At 43.5% G+C, this 25,049-nt stretch overlaps 2 protein-coding genes across 3 annotated transcripts; one reads left to right on the top strand and one right to left on the bottom strand.

Moving 5' to 3' along the window:
* Window positions 1-208: 208 nt before the first annotated feature.
* On the top strand, window positions 209-18,970 carry eppk1 (epiplakin 1). The gene is made up of 3 exons (XM_062409680.1): window positions 209-291; window positions 3,598-3,697; window positions 4,224-18,970. Exon 3 carries the CDS (start codon window positions 4,231-4,233, stop codon window positions 18,154-18,156), a length of 13,926 nt encoding a protein of 4,641 aa, XP_062265664.1. The 5' UTR covers window positions 209-291; window positions 3,598-3,697; window positions 4,224-4,230; the 3' UTR covers window positions 18,157-18,970.
* Window positions 18,967-25,037, bottom strand: fbxl6 (F-box and leucine-rich repeat protein 6). Of its 2 annotated transcripts, none has more exons than XM_062409716.1 (10): window positions 24,942-25,037; window positions 23,090-23,704; window positions 22,351-22,509; window positions 22,201-22,264; window positions 21,612-21,743; window positions 21,248-21,349; window positions 21,037-21,150; window positions 20,294-20,525; window positions 19,846-20,089; window positions 18,967-19,756 (listed from the first exon to the last, which is right to left on the bottom strand). In XM_062409716.1, the coding sequence occupies exons 2-10, from the start codon at window positions 23,623-23,625 to the stop codon at window positions 19,627-19,629; spliced, it is 1,713 nt and encodes a 570-aa protein (XP_062265700.1). In that variant the 5' UTR covers window positions 23,626-23,704; window positions 24,942-25,037; the 3' UTR covers window positions 18,967-19,626. The 2 variants fall into 2 exon arrangements, with proteins under 2 accessions (XP_062265700.1, XP_062265701.1); XM_062409717.1 differs by lacking the exon at window positions 24,942-25,037 and adding an exon at window positions 24,563-24,826.
* Between the last annotated feature and the right edge of the window lie 12 nt (window positions 25,038-25,049).

Genomic DNA, 25,049 nt, shown 5'->3' on the forward strand with positions numbered 1-25,049 from the left:
AAGGTCCTCACCTTTAGCACAATCGCTCGGTCGGCCCTTATTGTTCAGCAGCACAATAGAGTTTATCTGAGGAAGTCTGGAGGAATTCCTGGCATCTCTGCCCCGGCTGGTCCGTCCCAGTGTGAGGAAAAGAGGCTGCTCCTCCGGAGGGGAGGGACTCCACAGCTGGATAATGTATATCTGACAAGTGACAGCCTCCAAGGTGGAGAGAGCTCTTCAACAACCTCACTCCCTGCAGCCGAGTCAGACTGCAACCCCCCCGGTGCCGAGCTGGGACTCCATCACACTCAGGTAAGAGCTGGGCTTTGTTTTTAAATATCAATAATGGGAAATGTCATAATTAATTGTGTTAATTAGAAGAAACTGATCTGTGTGATTGAGGAGAAGCTGATTCTTTCTGTGAATGTGGTTTAATGACACAAAGTAAAAACCTCATTTGAACTTATTTTCATTTGAGTGGGACGAGTCGGACCAGGAGTCTCTTGTCAAAGCCAAAGTAAAGAGAGTGAGAGTGTGTGGGCTGCACCCCTCTGATAGAAAAGGGAAAGCAAACAGTCCTCTGTGGATCACCTTTGACCGCGGCTGCCACAATAAACGTGTTACACACCAACTGCCTGTTTGTCACCGATGAGAGAGAGAGTATCAGAACACTGTGTGTGTCTGCAGCGGTGATCACACACTTAAATACAATCTGGCATTTTTCCCCAATTACAGCTGCGGAAACTCTTGTGCAACTCAAACACTTCTCCGGTGCCTCATGCATTCCTGCTGTTAATTAGACGGTATCTTGAATGCACCCCCCCCCGTGATAGAGACTGGTGCCTGCACATGTGAGCTTAGAGCCAAGAAGAGGAGTGGGGGGAACTTGCACCGCGAGGTCTTATCTCCTCGTTGTTCTGCAAGTTCTTGTTTTTCTCTCAGGCTCCGAGGAGCAGAGGGTTTGTCAGTCTTGACAGTTTCTTGGCCGAGTTCAAGCTTAAGTTTTTGGAACATATAATTTAATCTGACAAATCTGTCCAACCCGAAATTGGATTTAAACATGTTCCCTTTTCTTTACTCCTATAAATCACTGGCAAACTTGTCACATTCTACATTTTCTTAATTTATTTTAAATTGTTGATAGAAAGGGTTGAAGTATAGAGTATTTTTAACCAATTAAATAAACGGTGTCATCAGAGCCAAGGCTGCAGGGGATAAGTTGAGTGATACAGGAAGTTAATTATATAGTTTTTACGACCAGTAATTATTTGGGTTAGGGTTAAGTCAATAAATCGAACATGTTTGGGGAAGAGATCATCTCTAAGTTATGGAGACGAATTGTTTTTCACAGAAAAACAATCATCGAAGGCAATCAAATGTGTCACTAATAGTACAAAGAGGTGTAACTAGTTTCAATTTACATTCATAGTGCATTCAATGTTCACTTTTTGCTTTAATTTATCAACTTTATAAAGTTAAGCACAATATCTCTGCCATTTACCTTTACCTTAGTAGATCTGGATGTTTATTTGAATCATTGGAAGTGTCTCTCCTTCAAACATGTCAGATTTTTATCAGATTCTCTGAGAGATCAAGGGAAATGCTGAAAAAAACTTCCTATTTAGCAATATTAAAGAAAGTGGAATAAATCCTGGCTCTGCAGGAACACTAAGAGGGATCTTGTTTGATCACACGTGTTGTGGTAATCTGCTTGTTTTGTTTAATCCTGCAAACAAATAGTAAATTGAACCACAGACCTGTTTGGCAGAGATAACGAAGTGTTTAAATATCTGCTTCAGGACAGGGAAGTCAATTTAACAAACGTACTGATTGCAAACTGTGAAGATCAATTAGTGCTGTCTCAGTTAGCTCACACTTGGTGGGAACAGCTCTGAGCAGCTGATTTAGGATATTTGACTTTCACTGTGTCGTGAACTTAAAGTGAATATTCAACCTCTTTTAAATCAAACATTTACAAAGTGGGTGTTGAATTCAAACAGACACGCTGCGGCTTGTACAGTTGTAAAATCTGACTTGGCTGATAGAGGCCGATGTCCTGACTGCCTGTGGTGGCCTCGCCGCCGTTGCTCAGTACGCAGTGAAACAACAGTTCACGCCTTTATTCTGCCAGGATGATAAATGGCAGGAGAGCAGTATTTTTAACTGCACGGTGCTCACAAGCTGTTGTGAACACGGCTTTAAATACTGATTTGCATTTCACGCAGAGACGCTAATTGAGGTGATTTTTTAAAAGGATTTTCCTTCAGAAGTAACATGTGGAGGGGATAATACACAGAATGGAGGCTTGTCTATGATCCACATGTCCCCTCGGAGTGGTGTTGTTAAAAGAGGGAGCAGGTTCAGTAGAGTTCTCCTCCACACCCTCTTCTGTCACTCCTACGGACTGAGGTGACATCATGTTGAAGGTAGAGCTCAGCAGGCGGGGCAGAGAGAGGCCTTTGTCTGTGTGTGTGATCACAAAGAGCTCAGACTTGAAGTAACATGTAGAATAAATGTAAGTGTAGATACATACAGTACTTAGGGTTCAAGGAACTCCATGAGCAAAGTAGAAGTACTAGTAGTAGTAGTAGATAATATAATTTAATTAGCACTTTGAAAATACTTTGAACTCTGCACTATAAATTGTGTCTGCTTTGGTATTGTTGTTTTTACTGCGATGCCATTTCGTGTGAAAAGTTATCTATCAAATGTTTCATATCTCCGGATCTAATCTCAAATCTGTACAACCTGAGATAAAAGATGTTAACAAACCATAAACTATAATAAAAAGTAATAAAATTGGGTTATGAATTAATAAATAATAAACATTGGACATGTTTTATCATCAATCGCTAAATAACCACATAAAACGAGGATCCGAAAACATCTCACTCTCAATAAGTTGCTGGAACTTTGCACATATTTGTATTTTTGGAGATGTGCCCACTTTGACTTGCTCCTCTCTGGCACCAAAGTGCTTCATCAACATGTTTCCTTCACTTGTTATGAAACATGAAGGCGTCGCCTCAAGCATTCAACACGATGAGGCCTTGGCTTTCTGCTGAAAAAAGAATGCTCTAACTGTTGTAGTTTCTGTTTTAGGTCAATTTGAACAGCATCAGTTTCATGAATTGCTGTATCACCTTCTTTAACTTTTCATACAAGTTGTGTGACACATTGAGCTCCATGTTTTTATGGTTACACCTTTCCAGACATTTCTAATTTCTGTTTTCATTAGAAGTGCAACCTTGAACAATGGCTGCCTGTTCATCAGGAGAAGCCTTGTGTTGAGGTTAAAGGGTTAAGAAGAGAAAAGTGTTTGTGTTTCGAGTGTTGTTACACCACCCGGCATCTGGCTGTTCTAGTTTTGAAGCTTAGTGTCACGTCGTGCCAAAGCAAACACACCGTGCTTGTAAAACAATTTCATGAACGGCCAGAGGTTCATTGCTCTTCTCATTATTATCTTTCTTACCTGTGTTTAGAAAAGTTGATCTTATCTTGATTATGTTAAATTAACTTTGACAAATGATTTCACACATTTTGGCGCTTTTCCATGATAAACATGTTGGTGAGAAGGAGGTTTGACAAATTTACTTTTTCTTTCCTCATCTCCATCAGGACAACATTTCAAAGTCTCTGCCTCGGACACTAAAGAGCTCCTTTGGTCTTCATCCTGGATTTTGGAGAAACCTTCCAGCGATCAGACGCAACCCAGAAGGTTTGTTATGTAAAATGGAACATAGAACATGTATCATAAATACTTATTGTAAAGTTAGAAGTTGAGTTATCTTAGTTTATTATCATCAAATTGTATACATTAAAGGCTTAAGAATTAAAACTATGAGTGAAACATAAATATCGAAAGAGACGGTCACAATCCCCTGTGCTTTTACTCTTCTACATTAATTGTAGGGATCAGACCAAGTATATCGCATTGATCTGCTAAAATTAGCGAAATAAAAGTCACTAAAGTAAAATAAACCATATGTTCTTATCCACACTTATCCTCTGCTGCATTAACTACATTTCAATATAATCTCAATATAAAATCCTATCAGTGGTGATAAAACTATTTAGAAATTATACATCTACATTTCCATGCAGTTCTTTCCCAATCTCCCAACAGGTTTTAAACAACACCTTTCTAAAACAAACACATATTGTAGTGTAATGATAATTATAGACAATGCATGCAATATTCAATCCCATGTAAACAACAGTGTCTGTGTTGTACAATTCTTTAGGGTCAAGATGGAAAATCAAGACATAAAGCAAAATGGCCACACAGAAGTCCACAGTCCTGTGGCTGGTATTTTTCTGGAGAAGACAAAGGAGAAAATTACCATATATCAAGCCATGAAAAAGCGTCTGCTCAAACCAGGGACAGCGTTGGCCCTGCTGGAAGCACAAGCTGCCACCGTGGGCATCATTGACCCGATAAACAATAGAATACTTCCTGTTGCAGAGGCTGTTAAAGAGGGAATAGTTGGACCGGAGATGAAAGATAAACTTCTCACAGCAGAGAAAGCAATCAGTGGCTATGTAGACCCCTACACCAACCAAATTATATCTGTGTTCCAAGCAATGCAAAAAGATTTGGTCCCGAGAGATAACGGATTGCGGCTGCTGGAGGCACAGATCGCCACACGAGGCCTGATCGACCCCATTGAGAAAACAAGTCTCTCAGTTGAATCTGCAATTCAGAGAGGCTACTATGAGAAAGGGTTGCTCAATGACCAGATGTCAGAGCTCAAAGTGTTCTACAATCCAAGTTCACAAGAAACTGTCAGTTACCAAAACCTTGTGGAGAAATGTATGGTGGAGCCCGAGACAGGCCTGCTGCTCCTCCCGGTCTGCATCACATTCAAAGGCCTTCGACGAGGCATTTCCTCCACCGAACTCTTTGAATCAAAGGTCATTGACCGAGAAACATTTGATGACCTGCGACAGGGAAAGACCACGACACAGGATGTGCTATTGATGGAAACAGTGAAAGAATACCTGGAGGGCAAAGGCAGCATTGCGGGAATTGCCTTGCTCTCGTCCAATCAGAGAATGAGCATTTATGAGGCCATGAAAAAAAGAATCCTGATGCCAGGGACGGCACTGGTTCTACTGGAGGCACAAGCTGCAACTGGATTCATGATCGACCCAGTAGAAAATAAGAAGTTCACCGTGGATGAAGCCGTCAAGATCAAACTCTTTGGCCCAGAATATCATGCAAAGCTGCGTTCTGCTGAGAGAGCCGTCACTGGATACAAAGATCCATACACAGGTGAAACCATCTCTCTGTTCCAAGCCCTGTCCAAAGACCTCATCGTTCGGGAGCATGGGATTCGTCTACTTGAGGCGCAGATTGCGACAGGTGGAATAATAGACCCCATCCACAGCCACAGACTTCCCACAGACGTGGCCTTCAAGAGAGGTTTCTTCAACGAAGAGATGAATTCCGTACTCGAGGATTCAGGCGATGACACCAAAGGGTTTTTTGACCCAAACACGGAAGAAAATCTTTCCTACCTTCAGCTGATGGAAAGATGCGTCACGGATCCCGTCACTGGACTGTGCCTCCTCCCGCTCGTTGAGAAGTCGGACAGGCTGAATTATCACTTCATTGACCATAAAACTAAAATGACCTTGAAAGAAGTGAAGGTGAAAGTGACATGTGGGAAGTACATGGGAATGACAGTGTCTCTGTGGGAGCTGCTGATGTCCGAGTACTTTGACGAAGAGCAGAGGACCAGCATCTGTCAGAGGTACAGAGAGGGGACGCTCAACATCCAGACGATCATCACAACAGTTCTGGAAGTGATAGAGAAGTCTGTGAGAACAACTAAAGTTGTCTTTGAAGGCATCAGAGAGACGGTCACGGCCAAACAGCTCCTGGAGGCAGACATCATAAGTGAAGAGGTCATGGAGGATCTGAAAAAGGGGAAAAAGTCAGTGAAAGACATGATGGAAGATGAAAACGTAAATATGTACCTACAGGGGAAAGACAGTATTGCAGGTATTCTGCTTCCGAATTCTCAGATCATGACCATCTACCAAGCCAGAAGGAAAGGAAAGCTGATGCCGGGAACTGCTCTGATTCTGCTGGAGGCCCAGGCAGCAACCGGGTTTGTGATTGACCCGATTGGAAACAGAAAGTTTTCAGTGGATGATGCTGTCAAAGCAAAGATTGTTGGGCCTGATATATCTCAAAAGTTGCTGTCAGCAGAGAGAGCAGTCACTGGGTACAAAGACCCATATACTGGGAAAATAATCTCTTTGTTCCAAGCAATGCAAAAAGATCTCATCGTGAGAGACCATGGAATTCGGCTGCTGGAAGCCCAGATTGCAACAGGTGGGATCATCGACCCAGTGAACAGCCATCGCATTCCTGTCCACATGGCCTACAAGAGGGGGTACTTCAATGAGGAGATGAATCAGATCCTCAGTGATCCAAGTGATGACACCAAAGGATTTTTCGACCCTAATACCCAGGAGAACCTGACCTACTTGCAGCTCATAGCCAGATGTGTCACAGATCCCAGTACAGGTCTGTGTCTGCTGCCACTCAAAGGCAAAAGTAACAAAATCAACATTGACGCTAATCTTCGAGAAACATTCAAAACAACAGTTACCGTTCAGTACGGAAGGTTCAAGGGAAAGAACACAACACTGTGGGATCTCATAAATTCTGAGTATCTGTCTGAGGACCAGCGGCAGGAGTTCTTTAAGCTCTTCAAGTCGAGGAAAATCACAATCGAGCAACTTACTGTGACCATTTTGGAGATAATTGAAAATAAGGAGATCAAAAGGCAAGCAGGGCTGAACTTTCAAAGTCTCAGAGGAGAGGTCTCTGTGGTGGATCTTTTGGAGCTTGAAATTGTGACCGAAAAAACATACAACAGCTTGCTCCATGGACAGCTGACAAGCACGGATGTGATGGAAATGGACAGCGTGAGAGAATACCTGCAAGGGAAAAGCTGTGTAGCCGGGGTGATACTGCAACCCTCCAACAGGAAGTTAAGTATCCATGAGGCACAGAGGCTCGGTATCCTCACGCCTGGCACTGCCCTTTGCCTCCTTGAAGCACAAGCAGCCACAGGGTTCATCGTTGATCCACAGAAAAACCAGAAGCTTACAGTTGCACAAGCTCTCAGAGAAAAGGTCATCGGGCCACATGTGTATGAGAAACTTCTGTCTGCAGAGAGGGCTGTCACCGGTTACACGGATCCATACACTGGTCAGAAGATCTCACTATTCCAAGCTTTGCAAAAGGATTTAATTATCAAGGAGCATGGCATCCGTTTACTTGAGGCCCAGATTGCTACAGGTGGAGTCATTGATCCCTTGAAGTGTCTACATCTCCCCCTGAAGGTCGCCTACAGAAAAGGATATTTTGATGCGGAACTTAATCAAATCCTGACGGATCCGAGTGACGACACAAAAGGCTTTTTTCACCCGCAGACACAAGAAAATCTGACATACATGGAAATGCTGGGCAGATGCATTAAAGATCCGGAAACAGGACTGTTTCTATTGACGCTGAGTGACACACCAAAAGCTACAGGAACGAAGACAAAAATGTTTACTGACACAGAGATAAAGCAAGAATTTGAAAAGACAGCCGTGAAAATATCGTCAGGACGCTACACAGGGAAATCCGTTTCTCTTTGGGACCTGATTCACTCTCAGTACTTCACTGAGGAACAGCGGCTTGAATTCATTGAAAAATACAGATCGAAGAAGATCACCACACAAACCATAATCACAGTAGTGGTTTCCACCATTGAAAAACTGGAGAAGACTAAAACTCCCAAGATGGTAATGGGCCTCAGAAAGCCCGTCTCCGCACAACAGCTTCTGAATTCAGAAATCATCGATACAGCTACATTCAAACAAGTGAAAGAGAGAGAACTTGCTTTTGAGGCAGTGACCCAACGTAAATCTGTGAGCGGATACCTCAAGGGAACCAGAAGCATTGCCGGAATCAAGGTCCTTCCCTCCCAGAAAGTAATGAGCATATATGAGGCAAAAACAAAGGATCTCCTGACGCCTGGCATTGCACTTCTTCTGCTTGAAGCGCAGGCTGCCACAGGATGGATGATTGATCCGATCAAAAACAAGTTCTACTCTGTGGATGAGGCAGCAAGAGAGAGAGTAATTGGACCGGATGTACACGAGCACCTCCTGTCAGCTGAGCGAGCTGTCACCGGCTACAAAGATCCGTACACAGATGCAACCATATCACTGTTTGAAGCTGTGAATGAACAGCTGATTCAAAGAAATTATGGCCTTCGTCTTCTTGAGGCACAGATAGCGACTGGAGGAATCATTGACCCAAATCTAAGTCACAGGCTTCCTGTTCACATTGCTATTAAAAGGGGAAATCTTGATGAAAAGACAAGCAACATTCTATTGAACCCCACTGATGATGCAAAGGGATTCTTTGACCCAACTACGAAAGAAAAGGTCTCTTACCGTCAGCTGATAAGTCAATGTGAGGTGGATCCAGAAAGTGGGCTACTTCTCCTACCCCTGTCTGAAGAGAAATCCCTGGTGTTCCACGCAGATGAACAGATTGAGCTCACGTTGAAAAGCACAACTGTTACCATGAATGCAGGAAAGTACAAGAACAAAGACGTGACATTGTGGGAACTGTTGGTCTCTGAATACATATCAGAACAAAAGAGGAAGCAGCTGATACAACAGTTCAAGACCGGAGCCCTGAAAATAAAGGACATCACTGAAATTCTCACAGTTATCATTACAGAGGTATCGTCCAAAGAGAAGAAGTTTAAAGGTCTGAGAAAGCAGGTCTCTGCCAGCGAGTTGTTTGAGTCCAAAATAATCTCAAAAGAGCTTTTCACTCAGATCATGCAAGGTGAGGTAACAGAGGAGAATGTCAGTAAAATGGAATCAATTCAAAAGTACCTTGGAGCTACAAACTGTATAGCAGGTGTCAGAGTTGAATCTACAAAGAAAGTTATAAGCGTTTACGAAGCAAAAACAAGAGGTTTGCTGCCCCCTGGCACGTCACTGATTCTCTTGGAAGCACAAGCAGCAACTGGCTTTGTTATCGACCCAGTGAACAACAAGAAACTTTCAGTAGACGAAGCTGTAGCTCAAGCAGTGGTTGGCAGTGAGTGGAAAAAAAAACTGCTCTCAGCAGAAAGAGCCGTCACAGGATATAAAGATCCCTACACTGGAGACATCATCTCTTTGTTCCAGGCCTTGCAGAAAGATCTCATCGTGAAAGATCATGGAATTCGTCTCCTTGAAGCACAAATTGCCACAGGAGGCATCATTGACCCTGTCCACAGTCACAGAGTGCCTGTACAGGTGGCATACCAGAGAGGTTACTTTGATGAAGAGATGAACCAGATTCTGTCTGATCCTGATGATGACACCAAGGGCTTCTTTGACCCTAACACCCATGAGAACCTCACCTATCTCCAGCTGATGGAGAGATGTGTCACCGATCCAATAACAGGCCTGAACTTACTGGTAGTTGTGAAGAAAGGAGAGTTTTATTTCTTTGTCGATGAAGCTACAAAGCTCATTTTGAAATCTACAACAACAACCAGAGCAGGAGGGAAATACCAAGGAAAGACTGTGTCTCTGTGGGATCTGCTTTTCTCCAAATACATCACTGAGGAGAGGAGGAGAGAGCTTGTGCAACAATACAAGTCTGGATCAATCTCACTTGAACGCTTTATGGAAATCATCCTGACCATCATCACACAACAGACAACAACAACAACAACCTCGTCTTCAACAACTGTCACATGCCAACCTCCAGAAACCAAAGTGGACAGCAGCAGCACAACAAAAACTACCATGACCACGACCACAATCACAGAGTCAAATACACTTCCCAAGTTCCATGGAATCAGGAAGGATGTCACTGCTAATGAGCTGCTTGAATCCCAAATCATCACTGAGGACCTTTACAAAAGTCTTAGGACTGGAACCATCACAGTGACAGAAATCACAGAAATGGACTCAGTGCGTAAGTACCTCGAGGGAACCAACAGCATCGCAGGAGTGTACCTGCAGTCCACCAAGGAGACACTGAGTATCTATGAAGCTAAACAACGAGGCCTGCTGACCCCTGGAACTTCTCTGGTTCTCTTGGAGGCCCAAGCTGCCACTGGTTTTGTTATCGACCCAGTGAACAATAAGAAACTCTCTGTGGACCAAGCTGTAGACAAAAAAGTGGTTGGCAGTGAGTGGGGGAAAAAACTGCTCTCAGCAGAAAGAGCCGTCACAGGATACAAAGATCCCTACACTGGAGACATCATCTCATTGTTCCAGGCTTTGAAGAAAGATCTCATCGTGAAAGATCATGGAATTCGTCTCCTTGAAGCACAAATTGCCACAGGAGGCATCATTGACCCCGTCCACAGTCACAGAGTGCCTGTACAGGTGGCATACCAGAGAGGTTACTTTGATGAAGAGATGAACCAGATTCTGTCTGATCCTGATGATGACACCAAGGGCTTCTTTGACCCCAACACCCATGAGAACCTCACCTATCTCCAGCTGGTGGAGAGATGTGTCACTGATCCCATCACAGGCCTGAGTTTGCTGGTCATCGTGAAGAAAGGAGAGTTTTATTTCTTTGTCGATGAGGCTACAAAGCTCATTCTGAAATCTACAACAACAACCAGAGCAGGAGGGAAATACCAAGGAAAGACTGTGTCTCTGTGGGATCTGCTTTTCTCCAAATACATCACTGAGGAGAGGAGGAGAGAGCTTGTGCAACAATACAAGTCTGGATCAATCTCACTTGAACGCTTTATGGAAACCATCCTGACCATCATCACACAACAGACAACAACAACAACTTCGTCTTCAACAACTGTCACATGCCAACCTCCAGAAACCAAAGTGGACAGCAGCAGCACAACAAAAACTACCATGACCACGACCACAATCACAGAGTCAAGTCAACTTCCCACGTTCCATGGAATCAGGAAGGATGTCACTGCTAATGAGCTGCTTGAATCCCAAATCATCACTGAGGACCTCTACAAAAGTCTTAGGACTGGAACCATCACAGTGACAGAAATCACAGAAATGGACTCAGTGCGTAAGTACCTCGAGGGTACCAACAGCATCGCAGGAGTGTACCTGCAGTCCACCAAGGAGACACTGAGTATCTATGAAGCTAAACAACGAGGCCTGCTGACCCCTGGAACTTCTCTGGTTCTCTTGGAGGCCCAAGCTGCCACTGGTTTTGTTATCGACCCAGTGAACAATAAGAAACTCTCTGTGGACCAAGCTGTAGACAAAAAAGTGGTTGGCAGTGAGTGGGGGAAAAAACTGCTCTCAGCAGAAAGAGCCGTCACAGGATACAAAGATCCCTACACTGGAGACATTATCTCATTGTTCCAGGCTTTGAAGAAAGATCTCATCGTGAAAGATCATGGAATTCGTCTCCTTGAAGCACAAATTGCCACAGGAGGCATCATTGACCCCGTCCACAGTCACAGAGTGCCTGTACATGTGGCATACCAGAGAGGTTACTTTGATGAAGAGATGAACCAGATTCTGTCTGATCCTGATGATGACACCAAGGGCTTCTTTGACCCCAACACCCATGAGAACCTCACCTATCTCCAGCTGGTGGAGAGATGTGTCACTGATCCCATCACAGGCCTGAGTTTACTGGTCATCGTGAAGAAAGGAGAGTTTTATTTCTTTGTCGATGAGGCTACAAAGCTCATTCTGAAATCTACAACAACAACCAGAGCAGGAGGGAAATACCAAGGAAAGACTGTGTCTCTGTGGGATCTGCTTTTCTCCAAATACATCACTGAGGAGAGGAGGAGAGAGCTTGTGCAACAATACAAGTCTGGATCAATCTCACTTGAACGCTTTATGGAAACCATCCTGACCATCATCACACAACAGACAACAACAACAACTTCGTCTTCAACAACTGTCACATGCCAACCTCCAGAAACCAAAGTGGACAGCAGCAGCACAACAAAAACTACCATGACCACGACCACAATCACAGAGTCAAGTCAACTTCCCACGTTCCATGGAATCAGGAAGGATGTCACTGCTAATGAGCTGCTTGAATCCCAAATCATCACTGAGGACCTCTACAAAAGTCTTAGGACTGGAACCATCACAGTGACAGAAATCACTGAAATGGACTCAGTGCGTAAGTACCTCGAGGGAACCAACAGCATCGCAGGAGTGTACCTGCAGTCCACCAAGGAGACACTGAGTATCTATGAAGCTAAACAACGAGGCCTGCTGACCCCTGGAACTTCTCTGGTTCTCTTGGAGGCCCAAGCTGCCACTGGTTTTGTTATCGACCCAGTGAACAATAAGAAACTCTCTGTGGACCAAGCTGTAGACAAAAAAGTGGTTGGCAGTGAGTGGGGGAAAAAACTGCTCTCAGCAGAAAGAGCCGTCACAGGATACAAAGATCCCTACACTGGAGACATCATCTCATTGTTCCAGGCTTTGAAGAAAGATCTCATCGTGAAAGATCATGGAATTCGTCTCCTTGAAGCACAAATTGCCACAGGAGGCATCATTGACCCCGTCCACAGTCACAGAGTGCCTGTACAGGTGGCATACCAGAGAGGTTACTTTGATGAAGAGATGAACCAGATTCTGTCTGATCCTGATGATGACACCAAGGGCTTCTTTGACCCCAACACCCATGAGAACCTCACCTATCTCCAGCTGGTGGAGAGATGTGTCACTGATCCCATCACAGGCCTGAGTTTGCTGGTCATCGTGAAGAAAGGAGAGTTTTATTTCTTTGTCGATGAGGCTACAAAGCTCATTCTGAAATCTACAACAACAACCAGAGCAGGAGGGAAATACCAAGGAAAGACTGTGTCTCTGTGGGATCTGCTTTTCTCCAAATACATCACTGAGGAGAGGAGGAGAGAGCTTGTGCAACAATACAAGTCTGGATCAATCTCACTTGAACGCTTTATGGAAACCATCCTGACCATCATCACACAACAGACAACAACAACAACTTCGTCTTCAACAACTGTCACATGCCAACCTCCAGAAACCAAAGTGGACAGCAGCAGCACAACAAAAACTACCATGACCACGACCACAATCACAGAGTCAAGTCAACTTCCCACGTTCCATGGAATCAGGAAGGATGTCACTGCTAATGAGCTGCTTGAATCCCAAATCATCACTGAGGACCTCTACAAAAGTCTTAGGACTGGAACCATCACAGTGACAGAAATCACAGAAATGGACTCAGTGCGTAAGTACCTCGAGGGAACCAACAGCATCGCAGGAGTGTACCTGCAGTCCACCAAGGAGACACTGAGTATCTATGAAGCTAAACAACGAGGCCTGCTGACCCCTGGAACTTCTCTGGTTCTCTTGGAGGCCCAAGCTGCCACTGGTTTTGTTATCGACCCAGTGAACAATAAGAAACTCTCTGTGGACCAAGCTGTAGACAAAAAAGTGGTTGGCAGTGAGTGGGGGAAAAAACTGCTCTCAGCAGAAAGAGCCGTCACAGGATACAAAGATCCCTACACTGGAGACATCATCTCATTGTTCCAGGCTTTGAAGAAAGATCTCATCGTGAAAGATCATGGAATTCGTCTCCTTGAAGCACAAATTGCCACAGGAGGCATCATTGACCCCGTCCACAGTCACAGAGTGCCTGTACAGGTGGCATACCAGAGAGGTTACTTTGATGAAGAGATGAACCAGATTCTGTCTGATCCTGATGATGACACCAAGGGCTTCTTTGACCCCAACACCCATGAGAACCTCACCTATCTCCAGCTGGTGGAGAGATGTGTCACTGATCCCATCACAGGCCTGAGTTTACTGGTCATCGTGAAGAAAGGAGAGTTTTATTTCTTTGTCGATGAGGCTACAAAGCTCATTCTGAAATCTACAACAACAACCAGAGCAGGAGGGAAATACCAAGGAAAGACTGTGTCTCTGTGGGATCTGCTTTTCTCCAAATACATCACTGAGGAGAGGAGGAGAGAGCTTGTGCAACAATACAAGTCTGGATCAATCTCACTTGAACGCTTTATGGAAACCATCCTGACCATCATCACACAACAGACAACAACAACAACTTCGTCTTCAACAACTGTCACATGCCAACCTCCAGAAACCAAAGTGGACAGCAGCAGCACAACAAAAACTACCATGACCACGACCACAATCACAGAGTCAAGTCAACTTCCCACGTTCCATGGAATCAGGAAGGATGTCACTGCTAATGAGCTGCTTGAATCCCAAATCATCACTGAGGACCTCTACAAAAGTCTTAGGACTGGAACCATCACAGTGACAGAAATCACTGAAATGGACTCAGTGCGTAAGTACCTCGAGGGAACCAACAGCATCGCAGGAGTGTACCTGCAGTCCACCAAGGAGACACTGAGTATCTATGAAGCTAAACAACGAGGCCTGCTGACCCCTGGAACTTCTCTGGTTCTCTTGGAGGCCCAAGCTGCCACTGGTTTTGTTATCGACCCAGTGAACAATAAGAAACTCTCTGTTGACCAAGCTGTAGACAAAAAAGTGGTTGGCAGTGAGTGGGGGAAAAAACTGCTCTCAGCAGAAAGAGCCGTCACAGGATACAAAGATCCCTACACTGGAGACATCATCTCATTGTTCCAGGCTTTGAAGAAAGATCTCATCGTGAAAGATCATGGAATTCGTCTCCTTGAAGCACAAATTGCCACAGGAGGCATCATTGACCCCGTCCACAGTCACAGAGTGCCTGTACAGGTGGCATACCAGAGAGGTTACTTTGATGAAGAGATGAACCAGATTCTGTCTGATCCTGATGATGACACCAAGGGCTTCTTTGACCCCAACACCCATGAGAACCTCACCTATCTCCAGCTGGTGGAGAGATGTGTCACTGATCCCATCACAGGCCTGAGTTTACTGGTCATCGTGAAGAAAGGAGAGTTTTATTTCTTTGTCGATGAGGCTACAAAGCTCATTCTGAAATCTACAACAACAACCAGAGCAGGAGGGAAATACCAAGGAAAGACTGTGTCTCTGTGGGATCTGCTTTTCTCCAAATACATCACTGAGGAGAGGAGGAGAGAGCTTGTGCAACAATACAAGTCTGGATCAATCTCACTTGAACGCTTTATGGAAACCATCCTGACCATCATCACACAACAGACAACAACAACAACTTCGTCTTCAACAACTGTCACATGCCAACCTCCAGAAACCAAAGTGGACAGCAGCAGCACAACAAAAACTACCATGACCACGACCACAATCACAGAGTCAAGTCAACTTCCCAAGTTCCATGGAATCAGGAAGGATGTCACTGCTAATGAGCTGCTTGAATCCCAAATCATCACTGAGGACCTCTACAAAAGTCTTAGGACTGGAACCATCACAGTGACAGAAATCACGGAAATGGACTCAGTGCGTAAGTACCTCGAGGGAACCAACAGCATCGCAGGAGTGTACCTGCAGTCCACCAAGGAGACACTGAGTATCTATGAAGCCAAACAACGAGGCCTGCTGACCCCTGGAACTTCTCTGGTTCTCTTGGAGGCCCAAGCTGCCACTGGTTTTGTTATCGACCCAGTGAACAATAAGAAACTCTCTGTGGACCAAGCTGTAGACAAAAAAGTGGTTGGCAGTGAGTGGGGGAAAAAACTGCTCTCTGCAGAAAGAGCCGTCACAGGATACAAAGATCCCTACACTGGAGACATCATCTCTTTGTTCCAGGCCTTGAAGAAAGATCTCATCGTGAAAGATCATGGAATTCGTCTCCTTGAAGCACAAATTGCCACAGGAGGCATCATTGACCCCGTCCACAGTCACAGAGTGCCTGTACAGGTGGCATACCAGAGAGGTTACTTTGATGAAGAGATGAACCAGATTCTGTCTGATCCTGATGATGACACCAAGGGCTTCTTTGACCCCAACACCCATGAGAACCTCACCTATCTCCAGCTGGTGGAGAGATGTGTCACTGATCCCATCACAGGCCTGAGTTTACTGGTCATCGTGAAGAAAGGAGAGTTTTATTTCTTTGTCGATGAGGCTACAAAGCTCATTCTGAAATCTACAACAACAACCAGAGCAGGAGGGAAATACCAAGGAAAGACTGTGTCTCTCTGGGATCTGCTTTTCTCCAAATACATCACTGAGGAGAGGAGGAGAGAGCTTGTGCAACAATACAAGTCTGGATCAATCTCACTTGAACGCTTTATGGAAAGCATCCTGACCATCATCACACAACAGACAACAACAACAACAACCTCGTCTTCAACAACTGTCACATGCCAACCTCCAGAAACCAAAGTGGACAGCAGCAGCACAACAAAAACTACCATGACCACGACCACAATCACAGAGTCAAGTCAACTTCCCAAGTTCCATGGAATCAGGAAGGATGTCACTGCTAATGAGCTGCTTGAATCCCAAATCATCACTGAGGACCTCTACAAAAGTCTTAGGACTGGAACCATCACAGTGACAGAAATCACGGAAATGGACTGTGTGCGTAAGTACCTCGAGGGAACCAACAGCATCGCAGGAGTGTACCTGCAGTCCACCAAGGAGACACTGAGTATCTATGAAGCTAAACAACGAGGCCTGCTGACCCCTGGAACTTCTCTGATTCTCTTGGAGGCCCAAGCTGCCACTGGTTTTGTTATCGACCCAGTGAACAATAAGAAACTCTCTGTGGACCAAGCTGTAGACAAAAAAGTGGTTGGCAGTGAGTGGGGGAAAAAGCTGCTCTCAGCAGAAAGAGCCGTCACAGGATACAAAGATCCCTACACTGGAGACATCATCTCATTGTTCCAGGCTTTGAAGAAAGATCTCATCGTGAAAGATCATGGAATTCGTCTCCTTGAAGCACAAATTGCCACAGGAGGCATCATTGACCCTGTCCACAGTCACAGAGTGCCTGTACAGGTGGCATACCAGAGAGGTTACTTTGATGAAGAGATGAACCAGATTCTGTCTGATCCTGATGATGACACCAAGGGCTTCTTTGACCCCAACACCCATGAGAACCTCACCTATCTCCAGCTGGTGGAGAGATGTGTCACTGATCCCATCACAGGCCTGAGTTTACTGGTCATCGTGAAGAAAGGAGAGTTTTATTTCTTTGTCGATGAGGCTACAAAGCTCATTCTGAAATCTACAACAACAACCAGAGCAGGAGGGAAATACCAAGGAAAGACTGTGTCTCTGTGGGATCTGCTTTTCTCCAAATACATCACTGAGGAGAGGAGGAGAGAGATTGTGCAACAATACAAGTCTGGATCAATCTCACTTGAACGCTTTATGGAAAGCATCCTGACCATCATCACACAACAGACAACAACAACAACTTCGTCTTCAACAACTGTCACATGCCAACCTCCAGAAACCAAAGTGGACAGCAGCAGCACAACAAAAACTACCATGACCACGACCACAATCACAGAGTCAAGTCAACTTCCCAAGTTCCATGGAATCAGGAAGGATGTCACTGCTAATGAGCTGCTTGAATCCCAAATCATCACTGAGGACCTCTACAAAAGTCTTAGGACTGGAACCATCACAGTGACAGAAATCACTGAAATGGACTCAGTGCGTAAGTACCTCGAGGGAACCAACAGCATCGCAGGAGTGTACCTGCAGTCCACCAAGGAGACACTGAGTATCTATGAAGCTAAACAACGAAGACTACTGACCCCTGGAACTTCTCTGGTTCTCTTGGAGGCCCAAGCTGCCACTGGTTTTGTTATCGACCCAGTGAACAATAAGAAACTCTCAGTGGACCAAGCTGTAGACCAAAAAGTGGTTGGCAGTGAGTGGGGGAAAAAACTGCTCTCTGCAGAAAGAGCCGTCACAGGATACAAAGATCCCTACACTGGAGACATCATCTCTTTGTTCCAGGCCTTGAAGAAAGATCTCATCGTGAAAGATCATGGAATTCGTCTCCTTGAAGCACAAATTGCCACAGGAGGCATCATTGACCCCGTCCACAGTCACAGAGTGCCTGTACAGGTGGCATACCAGAGAGGTTACTTTGATGAAGAGATGAACCAGATTCTGTCTGATTCTGATGATGACACCAAGGGCTTCTTTGACCCCAACACCCATGAGAACCTCACCTATCTCCAGCTGATGGAGAGATGTGTCACCGATCCCATCACAGGCCTCAGTCTACTGTCCTTGCACAAGTGAAGGAAAGAAAACCAGTAACTTTTTTTGTTTGAATATCTGAGCAAATCGTACTTATTTCACTTTGCTGTTAGTGCTTTTTGGATAATAGTAAGAAATAAATTTCAGTGTACGTCTTTTAAGTCTTTAGTTATTGTTTAGTTTGTGACGTCCCTACTGAAACAAAAAACTGTGTATGAATACTGTTGTGCTGAAAACCTTTCTTGGTATGAAATTAGAGAAAGAAATGCATTCTAAAAATTTGTTTATCATATCATAGTAATATGATGAGTTCTATTGTACCTTTGAGGCAGCATTCACAAAACCAGGGCTTTGATACTGACTCCGAATAGGATTTTAACCTCTATTAAACCAACCCGGGATAATCTGATACCAATAGACAGTGAATCTCTCATAACATGTAGGAACTAGATTCTACCAATTGATTGTTTAAACAGTTTTTGTGACACCTGTGTAAAAAAGCTCCTCTAAAGTGTTGATTGACATTGAAGAGTTGATATTTTTGGGTTTTCAATTTGTCTTTTGATCTCCTATGACCAAACACAAGTTGCAGTAACTGTGCGAACAAACTGTGACAAGACTATGACACTTTTTCTATTCCCTGTTTTATATTTGTGGAAAAAATGTACTTGAGAATTTTTATTAAGAGAATGTTTTACAGTAAGTGGACGAAAATATGTTGTTTTTCTTTAGTAAGTGAAAATATGATAACTTTAAACTCAGCTTCTCTGAGGCTGCACTGACTTGCAAGGTTTTTCAAGACTCTTATTATTGTAAAAACTTGACTGTGTGGCCCAATAAATGAGATTCAAGCACAGCTTTTCTTTTCTTATTCCATTTCTCATGTTGATGTACAAAAAAAATACATATTCATTTATTTCAAATGAAGCAAATACAATATAAACACATGTAGTTTTAAACAGACTTTGTGAGAAATTGTGTAGTGACTGAGGCATTATCACTTAATTGTGAAACATTACAACACAGGCCTCTGTAGGTCGTCATGCCCATTCAGCTGAGAGAACAACACTCCCTGGTGGAAGGACATGGAAACTTGAACAGTTTTTAATTCAAATATTTCTTGACAAACCTTTGCCTGGAATTACTGTAACTTGATCTAAAATAAGTAAACAAAGTAAACGTGTGTTGCTGATAAATGTGTCAAAGAGGTTTTATGATTTCTTATTCTCAAACAGTGTCATTTAATCATTAAATGCTCTAATTAAAGAGAACACAGAGACATTACCACATATCATTTTCAATAACAACAGGACACATGGAGACGTTCAACATGTAAATGTGACTCTTTAAACTACTAATGTAGACTGATTTGTTAACATGTGTGTAGCACCTGCAGGTTTTCTCCCTGGATTGATGCAGCGCTCTGCATTCGTTTGGTGTGAACAAACTTGGATAACATTATATACAAGTAAGAAAGTTTCAAGACATTCCAGTGTAAAATGGGTTCACCATCTACTCCAACTTGTCCAGCAGCTGGCGAATGTCTTCTGTGCCACGGTAAAGTCTCTTGACTCCACTTGGTAGATAGCGGCAGGAAGAAAGGTTGAGGTAATCAAGAGAAGTCATCCGGCCGACGACTTCCCTGCAAGGTACAAGTGCAGATATATTTCTTATTACTCGTGAAATCCTTGTACAGAAAACGTAAAACCTGTTCCAATGATACACGCGTACCTGAGGGCGGGGGATGTGATCCTCGTTCCAGTCAGGTTGAGTGAACGCAGCGTATCCGCCTCTGTGGCCTGCGCCAGGTAACTCATCGCGATCTGCAGGTCCTCCTCAACAAAGAGCTGGTTTGCAATGTCGAGCTGTTGCAAAGTCTGACTCCACTTTTGTGTCACCATGTGAAGTCCCCTCTTCTGCGAGGACAACGCGGTATGGCTGCTGAAATACTGTCCCCAGAACAGACACTCCAGCTCTGAGGGAAAACAGGAGCAGAGTATTCGTTAGTAATATTTACACAAATGTTATCACAGCAGTTATTTCTTTGCCTACAGTAAAACTTCACACAGTTTTCTATTAAATACAGAAAAGATCAAACTAAGCTTTTCGGTATGGGTCATTTTAAAATCACACTTGAGTAACTTTATAAATTAAACAAAGTGAAAGTGTGGATTCCTACCGGGACAGGGTAATGCTGCGAGTCCCGATGGAGTTATTCGCGAACATCCTCGCAAGTCCAGCACCCGCAGCTTGGTGGAGCCGTAGAGGATGTCCAACAGGTCTTTGTCGCTCATGTAGGAGTAAGACGTGGTGGCGATGCAAAGTTCCTCCAACAACGGGAAGCCTGAGGTTGAGTCGGCACCATTACGCATGGTCTTGTGCAGAGGTCGGACATTCAGCATGCGGAAGGTCTGACGGGAGTTACAATGGATGGTCCAGAGGTAAACACAGCAGCGTCATGATGCAGAGAGAAAGGCAAGACTAACTTCAGAGCTGCAGCTATAGATTATTTTGTGTATTGATTAATTTCTTTTTGTAGATTTTTGTGTATTAAATGTCAAAAAAGGGGAAATGTCCATTAAATTTTTATAACATATATGAAGGTAACTTTCTCACGTGTCTTGTTTGGACTGAAACATTCTGTTTTACAATGATATACGACAAAAACAAAAATCAAATCCTCTCATTCGAAACACTGGTATCATGAGAACTTAGAAATATCCCCTGGTGATTGACTAATCCATTTGTTTTCATATGTCCAATAAAGCTGTAAAATGTATTATTTAAACTGATCAGTTTTTCCAGGTGGCCCTACTACGCCTTCAAAGTAAGGAAATTCCAGTGTCAGGTAAAACATTAACTGATGATTGCATTTAGACGTCACAATAGGGACATTGGCATAAATCGGTTGAGGTTCTTTACCTTGAGTTTGGGACACGCCGCCTGCAGAGCCTGGATGCAAATGGGAAGTTCACAGTCTTTGCTGTCGAGCTTTGTGTTGATCTCCAGCAAATCCAATTCAGGACAACACCCCCTCTGGTCAATCAAACACAATGTGTTAATTTGTGCTCACTGGCTTTGATTGTGTGTAACTAATAAAGCAAACACTGTGGCGAGAGAGGCGGAGGCTTACAGTGAGGGTGGACAGAAGTCGGTCATTCTTCAGTCCATGAGTGAACCAAATCTGCTTGATCTGGCTCCCATGATTCTCCAAGTACTCCAGGAGGCCATCAACCTGAAACAAGACAAAAACAAAATGTCCACAAATGAAAAACTCTGTGTGTTAAATAAACACAATGAAGGGAAATAGTAGGAAGGTTTATTCTGAACCATTTGGACATTAAACAGATATCATTTAGAGAATTTCTTTCAAACTTGAAGCTGTCAGGTAAAAAAAGGTTGAGAGAAAATGATAAACATGCCCCACTGTTATGATCATACTTTTCTTACTGTGACACTAACCAGTCCATTTGATAAAAAGCTGTTCAGCCACATACCTCTGAATACTGCAGATTTAAGCTCTCTAGCTCCCGGCTGTGAAGGCCGAGGCTTTGGAAGGCGCTCGCTGTCAGGCCTGTGCAGTAAGAGAGTGTGAGGGAGCGAAGGTGAGGGCAGAACCGAGAAACAACCTAAATATGATCACAAAACAAATAGAAGAAAAACACACACACACAGATATAAATACAAAGTGTTACACTGAAAAACAACTTTATTTCTTGGGATTACGAAAAAGTTTTATTTATTGCACAGTATGAAATCTGTATCTGTGAATATATATGATTTAAGATGCCTTTTAACTGGTGAATCTAATGCTTTGGATCAAAAACCCTGTAAATTGAGCTTTTCGGGACTATGACTCATATAACCAATCTTCAGATTATTTATGAATGAGGAGTTTTGTCTAGAGAACTGTCAATTATTTTAAATATATATATTTTATAGTACATGATATATAATTACTCCAGTTTCTGTATGATCCAACCACAGACCATCATCAAAGATATTCACTTATCAATATTAGAACAAGCTCTAATCAACTACTTGTTTCAGTTTCAGATAGAACTTGACAGTATCTTGACGACTCACCTCGATTGCAAAGTCATTGTTCTTCTTCCAGTGACAGAGAGAAAAGTCTCGTAGCTGAGAAAATCTGGAGAACAAGAAATACAGCTGTTACTTCCTTTACATCATGTAACATGTCAAAACTCGTCCATTTATATAATCCATAATATAAACCTGTTTTGCGCCAGCCAGTCAAAAGTCTCCTGAATCTTCTTCTCAGTTTTAGGGAGCTGTGTTTTCCCTGGAGCGATCCAGCAGTGACCCACAGTCACTTTACGCCACAGGACCGGGCTGGAGGCCGCGGCGTTCCACAGCCGACAGACTCTCCCCACCCTGCACCACAGACACATCAGACCAGAGGGATTCATCTCAGCCCCCACGTCACAGAGGACATTTAAATCTCTATCAGGATTCTTATTCTTATTCTTATTTTAGATTAACAGCACATTTATGTGTATGTTTCTGGCGTCTAACAAGTCAATCAATGGATTTGATTCATCCCTGGTTACAGCTTTTAAAATGTGAATATACCTTTGTTTTGTTGTTGTTCTACAGTAGCACATTATCTTGATGTATGGCAGACAAACGAGGCAATCTGAAGACATTACATTGAGGTCTGAAAACGTTATTTTTTTTACTCTTTTCAGATCCCAGGATTGATCAAGAGAATAATCAGCAGTCACACTGATCATGACATAATAGTGTGTCCATAATCTTGTCATAGATGATGTTTACAACCTTTACTCCACATGTAAAACAGATTCTACTAGTATGGAATCATTTACTGGACATCATAGTTTTGTAAAACAATGTATTATCATATTATAACATATTCTTTGTCATGTGCTTCAGTCTTAGTAGTTCCTAATATACAGTTTTAAAGTTGACATCAAATCAAACATGTGTTTATTACCTGCATAGAAATGGAACAGCTCCGTCTTGGACGACCACCATCTGAAATATATTAACAAGCACCTCCTCAGGTAGACTTTCCCCCCATCTGTGATCCGCTGGCTTCTTTGGCACAAAAACATCAGCGCCCTCTTCTGGTTTGGGAACAGGATTACTTGCTGGTTTAGGTTTGGCACGGACTGAGGGTTTTTTCTTCTTCTTTGCCGCTTTTAATTTCCCTTTAGTGAGCTTTTTCTTTTTGCCTCCCTTCTTTTGAGGCTTCCAGACTGAGCCGTCACACTGAGACGTGGAACTTGCTATGAGCAGCAGCATGTCTTCCCCTTGATGGACAGTGTAGCCAAGCTGGGCAGGCCTGGAGACTCTTGCCTTTTTTGGCTTCTTTGTTTTTGCATTTTTTGTTTCCCCTGCTTTCCTCTTCAACGAGGCCTTCTTCGACTTTGGTCCATCTCCCCCTCGAGCTGTTTTAGTTGAGGTACTTGGTGCAGTGTCGTCTTTTCTTTCACCAGGGGTCGAAGCTTCTGGTGCAGAGGAATCCATCGTGTGCTGCTATCTGGTCTTTATAGTGAGCTTCATTTCAGGAAAACCGGACATCTGGAGAGTAGTGACACATCAGCATCTGAAAACAGAATGAAAACATCATCAGTTATTAACAATCTACAGGGGTGAAGCACAACGTTACACACAGCGGTACAATCTAATGCAATACAGGAGAACCATGGACCAGGGTCAAGTGTCAGTGTGGATATGAGATGAGGAGTCGTTATGCAGTTAATTGAATTGAATATGAATCAGGCTTATCTACAGTAAACTTACACCTGTGGCACATTTCAGTGGGACACAACAGGAGGTCCCAGTAGTTAAAGATAACTAAGCAAGACAAGCACAATTTGGAGATACTTTTACCTCAGTTGCCTTTTTGTAATTTATATACATGATGCTATTATATGCTTCTACCCAAGATGTATCACATACCTTGAATCCACATTAATATAGTTTAATAAACCATCTTGTATAAAGAGTATTAAAGATGCAGCTACTATATTCTCATTAGTATAGTTGAATCAATTTGTTGAGTAAAGGTTTTTCTTATGCAATGAAACCAACTGTCCTAAACCCAAAGATATTCACTTTACTAACTAAGAAATGCATTAAATTTGCTATGTTGTGCACTTTCTTAAAGATCAATTAAAGAGCAACCTGCAGGGAACGGGTTCTAAGTACTTGGCCTTGTTTGAAAATAATCCACAAGTTAAATTGGAAAAACTTCAGCATCGCTTTCTTATCCACGTCGCGTCACATCACACAAGGGAGACGACCTCCCTGAGAACCGTGAAGAACTCCAGGTCGCAGGTTGTGTGTTGTTTTTACACCTTTTACGTCGCGTCTCGCAATTTTGTGATCATGCTGAACAACTGCGTGTGTGCGGGCTGCACGAGCTCCAGCCTGTCGGAGTGCACAGGAGAGTGAGGCTGACCCCGGACGCGGTTCCTTCGGTTCACACCGACGCTGCTCCGGGGGAACTCGCCGCTGCATCGTCTGACTCCGACGCATCGCAGAAACAAGAGCCCGGTGAGGGGCGTTCTGTCTGTTGTTATGCTAACTGCCATGTTAGTTAGCATGAAGCGTTGTATTGCCTTACTTCTTCGCGGTATCACTAGCTTAAAATGCTAACGAGAACAGTGGCTGTAAACGTTGGCTAAGCTAACATGTATTGTGACAAGCCACCAAACAAGTCGTCATATTACACAACTAAACATAAGCCAAGACACTAACGCGGCAGAAAAGCTGCGATCAATTAGTTAAAAAACATAAAAACGAACATTTCTGGTCCTTTGTTATTGTTTTGACGTTACCTGCTGCTAGCTCCTGCAAACTAGCTAGTCGTCCCACAATGCATCAGTGGTCCACCCTGTGATTGGTGGAGGGATCGGCCACAGCCAGCCTGCTGTAAAACTGTCCAA

This window comes from Platichthys flesus, chromosome 17 (genome assembly GCF_949316205.1).
Source record: "Platichthys flesus chromosome 17, fPlaFle2.1, whole genome shotgun sequence".
Classification (NCBI taxonomy): Eukaryota; Metazoa; Chordata; class Actinopteri; order Pleuronectiformes; family Pleuronectidae; genus Platichthys; species Platichthys flesus.